Source organism: Excalfactoria chinensis, chromosome 1, assembly GCF_039878825.1.
Source record: "Excalfactoria chinensis isolate bCotChi1 chromosome 1, bCotChi1.hap2, whole genome shotgun sequence".
Classification (NCBI taxonomy): Eukaryota; Metazoa; Chordata; class Aves; order Galliformes; family Phasianidae; genus Excalfactoria; species Excalfactoria chinensis.
The window spans coordinates 68,842,453-68,852,247 of record NC_092825.1 but is presented as its reverse complement, the minus strand read 5'-3'; the positions used below and the strand labels follow the sequence as shown (position 1 = coordinate 68,852,247).

Here is a 9,795-nt window from a genome sequence, read left to right as displayed (position 1 = left end):
AACACCATTGACCGCATCTCTTTGGGCCCAGCCATCCAGCCAGTGCTTCACCCAGCAGAGTGTTTGCCCATCCAAACCATTGGCAGCCAGCTTCTCCATGAGGATGTTGTGAGGGACAGGGTCAAAGGCTTTTCTGAAGTCCAGGTAGACCACATCAACAGCTTTACCTTCATCCACTAAGCAGGTCACTTTGTCATAGTACAAAATTGGATTTGTGTAACAGGATCTACTGTCCATAAGCCCATGCTGACTGAACCTGATCTTCTGACTGACCTTTAATTGATCCATGATGGCTCCCAAAAATTAGTTCCCCATTTTTTTTGCAGTGATAAAGTTAACTCAGAAACGAATTCAGATTCTTAGAGATGCATTATCTTCCAACCACAAAGCTTCCTAGCTTGCAGTCTCTCAGGAACATATTTCATAACAAAAGTAGCATTAGGCCTACCAAGCAATGTGTAGATGTCAAAAGTGACTTGAACTTCCAAACTTTTTGCCAACTTTCTGACACATCTCCAGCTACAGCTATGTGTGCCTCTGGTGGCGCAGTGGTAGAATTGCTGCTTGCAACACCAGAGGCCCGGGGTTCGAATCCCCCCTGTGGCGCAAGTGGCAGAAATGCTGCTCTGCTACTCAGAAGGACTCGAATCCCGGGAATTGGACTCGATGATCTCTAAGGTCCCTTCCAACTCGCACGATACTATGATACTATGATGATACGTCTGTTAATTGAAATTTGTCAAGATGTTGTTTGGTTTTGTTTAAGACAGACTCACATCATCAGGGAAGGAAGGAAGGAAGGAAGGAAGGAAGGAAGGAAGGAAGGAAGGAAGGAAGGAAGGAAGGAAGGAAGGAAGGAAGGAAGGAAGGAAGGAAGGAAGGAAGGAAGGAAGGAAGGAAGGAAGGAAGGAAGGAAGGAAGGAAGGAAGGAAGGAAGGAAGGAAGGAAGGAAGGAAGGGAGGAAGGGAGGAAGGGAGGAAGGGAGGGAGGGAGGGAGGGAGGGAGGGAGGGAGGGAGGGAGGGAGGGAGGGAGGGAGGGAGGGAGGGAGGGAGGGAGGGAGGGAGGGAGGGAGGGAGGAAGGGAGGAAGGGAGGAAGGGAGGGAGGGAGGGAGGGAGGGAGGGAGGGAGGGAGGAAGGGAGGAAGGGAGGAAGGGAGGAAGGAAGGAAGGAAGGATATGCATTCCCAGAGGCAGCTAATTAAAAATTCTCTCCACCTCCCTCTCCATATCCATTATCCCTGTCTCTTTCAGGAGACATTGCGACCATGGCGGAAGAAAAGCATCCTCTCCAGCAGCCGCCCCTCACCATAGCAACTGGGACGTCAGCGTAGACCTCCAGCCACCGCAGCCGGCAGAGCGGCGGGGAAGAACCGGGACACCCAGCAGCCATCCCTTCGGGGCCACGGGACCGGGGCGGGAGCCGTGCCGCTGTCCGCGGTGCTGACGAGACCGGCCGCGACGTGGCGGGGGCGGCGGGAACAGTAAGTTAGCAGCCGGCCCCGCCACACGTCGTTTTCCATTACAGAACAGGAGCAGAATAACCAACCCCTCCTTCTACTGGATTTGCAAGTGGCCAGGCACAGATGTGAACATACTGCGTGTTTTCCAATATGGCTTCACTTGGGATTATAAAAGGAAGAAGGACGAGCCCAGGACTTCTGCAATTATGCTTTGGAACAGGTGCGTGTACCTATAGGTGCTGTGCTGAGCAATGTTGTGGCTAAAGGGGTAGCTATCTTTGTAAAGAAAGACGATCTTCTGCAGCGATTTACTTTATGTGTATTAGCATGTGTGCTTTTAAAATCCTTGGGTTTTAGGAAGGAGAGCTTTATTCAGGGGCAAACACTCCACAGGGCTTGAATGCTGAGGTGATGATTCTGCTGAAAACGAAAGGGTGAGTAGAATTACTGCAAAATAAACGTCTTCATTTTCTATATAAATATATGTGCTGTATATCAATATTTAGTATTTTTATTTTATTTATTTTTTTTTTAATTTTGGCATTTATTTGTTCTTAAACAATCCCCTGACATGGACAATCTGATGAAAGAAAATAGCTGAGATGGAGCAGACTAGTCTGCCCATCTGTTCTTCTCAGTGTCCAGATGCATACACGCAGCTTCTTCTTTCTCCTTGAAATTGCACCAATATAGCCACTTCCGTGTTTTTCTGACATTAATTTTAATTATCCCTTTTGAAAGAATTTAGTCCCTCCTTCTGTGGGTGCCTGGATGCATCTATTAGGGAAACATCGCAGGCATAGTAATCTTTGCTTATCTGTAGCCAGCAGAGGCAAGAAGGCTACTCTGTTTTTTGCTAATTCACACAGATACTCTCTGAAGATGCATAGCAATATTTTCCATGTATCCAGATGACTTCTAGCATGACAAGCAATATGTTGGTTCCACAGAGTTAAGGAGAAGTAAAACTGCCTTTTGCTTTCAATAGGCCTCTTTTGTGCATGAGGTAGGCTTCAGAGCCAGCTCTTTCTGGCAAGGATTTTCAGTGGTGATTCTTGAAGGATTGTCAGTAAATCCACTGTTAGTCACTTAAACAAGTGGCTTGATCTGCTGAAAAGAAATGCGTGCCAACCAAGAGGCAGCTACTCTTTGAGTGTATAATTCTTGGGTTTTGGAATCTTGATTTGTGAGTTTATTTGAAACATACTGAAATCAGGATGAGACACTAAGGGAAGAAATCTTTGTACCTTTAATACATTTGGGGAGCTCTGCTCCTTAGCTCTGAGGGAGAGCTTGGAAATCCTCATCCCTCCACAGTACTCCTGTGAAGCCTCTGCTTGCAAAGCAGTGCAGTGCCGTTTCATCTGGGTCTCACCATGTAATTTCCATGTGATTTTTTTATTTGGTCGTCCCACCAGGCATCTTCCCTCAGGTGTCCAACAATCCAGTGTGACTTCCAGTCAGAGAAATATCAACTAGACAATGCAGAGTAAAACCCAACAGCCTCAAGCAGAGCCTACTTCCCCTTCTTACCTCAAACTCAGTCTTCTCAGCACCAAAACTTGAAGCAGCATTTGTGTTTTTGGGATTTATCCATTCCAGAATCTTCCATTGCTCCCTATTTTCCCTTCAATAGGCAGCTAGAACAAGTCCTGCAGCCGGCACCCTGCCCACGTAGATATCTCCAGTGCAGGGAAAGCTTCTTCCTTAGTGGCTTAGTTCTCCCTGAGATCAGTTCAGTTGGGACATCCCTTCCAGCAATTATTTCTGCACCAGTAATTTCCAACCTAACTGCAGGCTTTGCATCACCTCCAGCTCCATCCTCCTTCTTCAGCAAAGTCAGTATGAGAGGGCTATTGAAAGCTCTCATTAAACCACATCCTCTGATAGAGGGCAGGGGAGCATTCTCCTACTGCTCAGGTCCTCTCCTTCTCTTATTCCTATCATGTAAATCTCCCTGGAATTAAATTCAGATCTCTGGCAACAATATCCCTGGCATTATCATTAGCCACCAGTAACAGCCCACTTTTCAGCCCTACACTTGGCACCAGTGACCCATGTCACACGAATTCTAGATCTGTCTTACCAGACAAAATACAGGGTCATAAAAATGACATTCATATTCCAGACATGAATGTTTGGACCAGTGCATAAATACTGCAACTGTATTCACTGCATGAGTACTGAGAAAGCAATTTTTACAAACTTTAATGTCAAGAAATAATTCCTGTGTGAACTTTTTATGTAGAAGAAGAAAACATACATATTCTCCTAAGTAAATTGGCAGTGTGAGCTGAGCTGCTGTCATGCTCACAAATGCTGCTGGCATGTTTTCCTTGTGGGGGAGAGGACGCTTGGTGGGGAGAGGGTGAGAATTTCCAGGAGATAGGCAGAAAAAATCAGCCAGGCATGAGATTCACCACAGCCCATCTGCCAACACCCACCATGAAAAACTAGTCCTGAAAGCACTGTGTTCCTCACATCAAGCACAAGTGTGTGGTGTGCTTTGAACAGGGCCTGGTGTTGCAAAAAAAATGAGTGTAAGAGTGTGGGAGAGTACACCTATTTTTTTTTTTTTACCTCTGAATCAAGGAAGGGCAGACTCATTCCCCACTGAAGAAGGCGAAAAGCCCACAGAAGAATATTTCAAGCTCTTGTTACACAACACCAGTAGGTGGAACCTGTTTGGAAAGCAGGGTTAGAAATTGGGTCAGTCCCCCTCCTCCTTGATCCCACTTTTCCTGCCCCCACAATCACAATGGGCAAAGGTCTGGGTTCTGTCATCATTTTTCAGTCAGTATTAGTCTAAAGTGTTGGCTACTAGTCACAGAACTAAGAGAATAGAATAGGGCTTAGAGACTTTTAAGATTCAGTAGATATTCCTTTTGAGTAAGAAGAATTACACCTATAACAAGAGACCCGTAGTCTTTTGTTTGCCTTGTGACTGCCTTTAAGAGAGTCAGCAGATGTGCAGTACCTTGTAACTTGCACATGTTCTTCAACTCCGAATGTTTACCAAAATCATGAACCTCTGGGCCAGAACTCAGGCACCACACTGCAACTCTACAGTCAGAGGAGTTCCTTCAGATGTGAAGTGACATCCAGAAGCAATACGTGGACCCAGTTCCTGGCCTGGTGAGTTGCTGCATGGCTCACCAATTACTAAGCCCAGTCAGCCCCTTATTTTCCTCACACACACAGCAGAATAATCTTGTTGAGATTCATGGTCACGCAGTAGCTGAAAACAACATATGGTATTTATATGTGATGGAAATAAAGAACAAATCACTTTATCTGATTCCATCCATATTTCCTACTCTTTCACCCTGCAATATAGGCTATGCAGCTGGATGCTGGTAGAAAGTACAACAATGTGTGTCAGCTTACATCATCAGTTCAGTTCTGAAGCTTTTACTGCACACCAGCAGGAGCCAGACTGCCCACATCTCCAGTCACAAGACCTTTAGCTAACGATGCAGATGAACAGGATTCAACAGGATTCTCCACCAGCAGAGGGCAGAGCCAGGGGTGCATGCAGTGGCATATAAAGCATGGATAAGAATTTCAAAAGATGAATCTCAAATATCTTATTCTCCTGATAGAAGGACAGACGTTTTCTATCGCTGTGCACAGGAATGAAGAGAGTAAGAATATACTGAACCTCAAGAGATTTCCAGGCTGTGCTCAGAATAGTAGGTGGAGAATAGGAAAGCTTTCACAAGAGCAGGGTGAGAGTTTTTATGAATCCTAGCCCAGAAACAAGAACTGGCAGTGAATCTGCATGCTTTCAGAAGCGTGTGCAGCCACATTCCTACCATGGAAGTACAAGCCCTGAATGGCCTCAATATGCATGCAGTCATCCCTGTGCAGCAAGAAACAGTTACAGGTCAAAAGGCTCTGTGCTACTCTGTAAAATGATTATTGCACTGCGTCTCAGCACACATATAGAGTAGTTAATTTGAATTAAGGCAAGAGTGCCCAGACAAAAGCACCCCATCCTGATTCAATTTACTCCTGCTTCTCACATTGATTAAACTCCTTTAGATGAAGCACTGCTCTTCAGTCTGGCAGCTACTCCCAAGAAATTCTTCAGAGAGGGAAGTTTATGGAGTAAAAAACAAACTATCGTCCTTCAAATAACTCTCTGGGCCACTACATGACCAGCATTTTGCAGTGATGATGCAGAGGACTAAAATAGGTTGAATTAAAAAGCCACTTCGCTATTATTTAGCTATCTTTTGATCCTAAAAATCAGCGACTGGGAAAAAGATATTATTTTGATTAAGCACTAAAAAAAAAAGCCATTTGTTGCATTCTTTTTTGAATCTGCATTTCACTTAGCGAAGCAGCAAAAAGGGGCATGAGAACTGCAGCTGGATATTTTTGAGTGGCAGATACCTTTGAATGTTAAGAAGGGAAATTAAGGAAGAGTACAGTGTCCTTTTCTATCTATCTGGCTAGTAGTCTCCACATGTATTATTCTATTACAGATCATTCTAGCATGCAATTTAGCAGGTTGTGCTGTCAGTGCATTCTGCCACTCTGTCGAAGAAAGCACCCTATTGCCCTGCAGACAGTTGGCAAAGGCAGGATATCTCTAGGAGAGCAGTGGATGGAGGGGGGGAGGAAGGGGTTGCTTCAGGAACCAGGACTCTTCTGACAGGAAAAGATAGTAAGAAAACAATTGGGTAAGGCAGGTAAGAATAAGGGGGGAGCAAAGGCCAGTCTGGGCAGCATGAGAAAGGACGAGGGGCAGGATACCTCCCAAAGGCTGAGGCAGACATTTTCCCTTCCAGATGGTTGACATCCACTTCTTGGTCTCCAGATGTCCCTCCTTGTATCCTCAATTGTTATTTTGAAAGGAGGGACTCACATAGTGTTCCTGAAACAAAACTGGCAGTTATCAGCCTTAGACTGCTTCAGCTAAACTTAATATGAGACATTTGCAGTTTCCAGATCTTGAACACAAAAGCTGCTCAGTAAGGCTAGCAGCTCCGGGAGTAGTGCTGGTGACTCATGCACTGACCCACTTTCTGCTTCACAGTCAGAGGCCAGGCACGGTGCGAGTCTGATGCTGTGGGTCCAAGACTTGGAGACACAACAACTTCCTGTCACAGCCTGGCTGCTCCGTGCAGAGTGGCTGCATCTATGCAGATCTGCCACGCTGCTCCCAAACACACTTCACATTTTCAAGGATGCTAAATATATAGCATAGAGCTCACTGTACATGTAATCTGTTTGAGTGAAGCACACAATGTTTCACTAAGGTCAGCTAATGAACACTGAGTCTAAGTAGCTCAAGGAAAACATCTTCTCTAATCACATCAAACAAATAGTACATCTTTTCCTCTTCCACATCTGTCTATTATTTTATTGTATTCATGAAGACTCATCTGGTAGCTTTCTGCTTAGATAAAGCAATTGGTGCAAAGCCAGACACAGGCAGAGAAAAAACATCAGAACAACACTGAATAAAACATCAGAAAGCAAATGTGGTGACCTGGATCACATGAAAACTCAAGGAAGATGGTGGCTGTTTTTGACCTGTTCATTCAGCTTCTGGGATGAACTGGGTGGGGTTTTTTGCTAACAGATGTAATCCTGATATATCTGAGTTTCTAGAAAGACCCCATTGCTAAGGACTCACACATTGCAACCACAGGAACAGATTTTGCATTACTAACAAGAACAAGGTTTTGCAATTCACCATGATTGAAAGGACATTTTTTAGAGCATCATTGTCAGGCAAGATGTCCCTATATGCACAGTCAGTAGTATAAAATATTATTCCATTTAATCCTTGTGGGGGCATAAGACCATCTATAGGAAACATGGTGATAATTGCTATACTAGAAAATCTGGCAGTATATTTCTCACTGTTTCTCTGAAATCGACGCATTCAGTTTAAAATTATTATTCATTGATTAAAGTAAGTTTTCACAAATACTTACTAGATATAACTTTTTGTCTTTGTTTATACAGAGCCCAGGCAGGAGACATGACTGTCACGCTTGACCATAGTACGGATAACAACGTTTCTTTTGTTCTCCCTACATTATTGCTCCTGCTGCAGAACAAAAGCTACCCCAAGACCCCCCTCCCTGCAGCTGACCATGAGATGACAGAGTCACCTGAGGAGCCCAGGCCAAGCAGGAACCGCACCGTCTTGCAGTATGAGCTGAAGCCAGGGGAAATTGTATCAGCCGGCATGGTTTTTGGAGTGCTGTGGCTAATTTCCGTCTTTGGAAACTCCCTTGTTTGCTTGGTGATCCACAGGAGCAGGAGGACACAATCAACCACCAACTATTTTGTTGTCTCTATGGCTTGTGCAGATCTTCTCATCAGTGTTGGAAGCGCACCATTTGTGCTGCTTCAGTTTACATCAGGCAGGTGGACACTTGGGAATGTGATGTGCAAGCTGGTAAGGTATATTCAGTATTTCACTCCTGGAGTCCAGATGTATGTGCTCCTCTCCATATGTGTGGATCGATTCTACACCATTGTCTACCCTCTGAGCTTCAAGGTGTCAAGAGAGAAAGCCAAGAAAATGATCATAGCAGCTTGGATCTTTGATCTTGCATTTATGTCACCAGTTTTCTTTTTCTATGGCTCCAATGAGGATGACCACTGCAACTTTTTTCTCCCAAATTCATGGGAAGGAGCCATCTACAGTATTATCCATCTCTTGGTGGTGTTTTTGACTCCGTCCATCCTCATCATCCTGTTCTACCAAAAAGTTGTTAAGTACATTTGGAGAATAGGCACCGATGGCAGGACTGTTAGAAGAACAATGAATATTGTCCCAAGGACAAAAGTGAAAACTATCAAGATGTTCTTAATGTTAAATTTAGTGTTTCTCCTGTCCTGGCTCCCATTTTATGTGGTACAACTGTGGCACCCACAGGAAACTGACTACAGAAAAAGTTCCTTGGTTTTCATGGCTATCACGTGGATCTCTTTCAGTTCTTCAGCTTCTAAGCCAACCCTGTACTCAGTGTACAATGCAAACTTCAGAAGAGGAATGAAAGAAACTTTTTGCATGTCCTCCATGAAGTGCTACAGAAGCAATGCATACACCATCACCACCAGCTCAAGGATAGCAAAAAAAAATTATGTCGGGATCTCAGAAATCCCAGCACCAGCCAAAACTGTAACCAAAGACTCCATCTATTATTCGTTTAACAGAGAAGCAAAGGAAAAAAAGCTCGCCTGGCCTATTCATTCAAATCCTCCAAATACTTTTGTCTAATTGGCTTAATAGCTTTGAATGATGGTTACGTACCATCAGAACAAAGAACTTTATTCCCTTTTTAAACCAATGTAAATGTACGTGTTTTTACAACAACTTTTAGAGAGGGAGGGAAAAAAAAAGAGAGATATTTTATTAAATGCATTGATTTTGATGTATCTAGTGTACATAATTTCAGCTGCATTTTGCTTCTGTAAGTATTCTCCCTGAATCACGAGCCTATCTGCTTTCTAACCAAAAAAAAAAAAAAAAAAAAAAAAAAGCAAAGCTCTTGCATTTTCTGTTTGTAGGGATAAAAGGGAGAAAAAATACCACTGCATTTTTAATCACTGTACATTGGCCACCGTGTTTAAATACATAAATACACCCAAAGACATCTCCACAGCCTTCTGTTATGCCCTTAAGAATACTGTTGCACTTGTGTTTTCCTTCTTGTCCAGACCTCATGGCTAAGATTTTTGTATGCGGTAATGCTGGCAAAATGTTGAGCTGATTGAGTTCAGCTATAAAGTTTACACTGCCTCTGTAGAGTCAGCCCCGAGTGCTTTTGCATATTCAGCATTGCACTTCCAGAGAGGTCTAGTGGCAGAAGCAGCTTGAGAAAAGTAAGACTCCATGTCTTACCCTCCCCAGCTCCTCTCTAGCTGTGTCTACACCCAGGCTGATGTGCTTGACATGCAGCCACAGCAGAAGAGGAGCAGCATCACCTGATCTGACCTCACCACCAAAAGTCCCCAGGCAATGGCCAAACGCAGTAGAAAGCTTCAAAGTTACTTCCCCAGCACTCGGCATCTGGTTTGGAACCAAAATGCAAAGAACAAAATTCCTAAGCCAGGCTAAGAGGTGCTTGGTTGATTGTGCAGCCTGACCATCCTGAGCTAAAAAAAGTGAACACATATACACCATGGACATGTATACCATGGGTCCATTCATCTTACATATTTATTTTTGAGGTTTGCTTCATCTGAGATACAGATCCACAGGAGAATGAAGAGCGATGTTTTCTTGAAAACTAGTTTGAAATGGGCAGCCTTTACATCGTGCAGTTATCAAACCCACTAAGAAGAACTGGAAAGAGCCTCTGTG

General features: G+C 44.0%; 1 protein-coding gene across 3 annotated transcripts; it reads left to right on the top strand.

Annotated features, from left to right (window-relative positions):
* Positions 1–1,177: 1,177 nt before the first annotated feature.
* Positions 1,178–9,100, top strand: GPR19 (G protein-coupled receptor 19). Of its 3 annotated transcripts, none has more exons than XM_072339158.1 (3): positions 1,178–1,680; positions 1,818–1,894; positions 7,534–9,100. In XM_072339158.1, the coding sequence occupies exon 3, from the start codon at positions 7,579–7,581 to the stop codon at positions 8,707–8,709; it is 1,131 nt and encodes a 376-aa protein (XP_072195259.1). In that variant the 5' UTR covers positions 1,178–1,680; positions 1,818–1,894; positions 7,534–7,578; the 3' UTR covers positions 8,710–9,100. The 3 variants fall into 3 exon arrangements, with proteins under 3 accessions (XP_072195259.1, XP_072195252.1, XP_072195267.1); XM_072339166.1 differs by lacking the exon at positions 1,818–1,894 and having other exon boundaries at positions 1,334–1,481; positions 1,571–1,680; positions 7,443–9,100; XM_072339151.1 differs by lacking the exon at positions 1,818–1,894.
* The last annotated feature ends 695 nt before the right edge of the window (positions 9,101–9,795 follow it).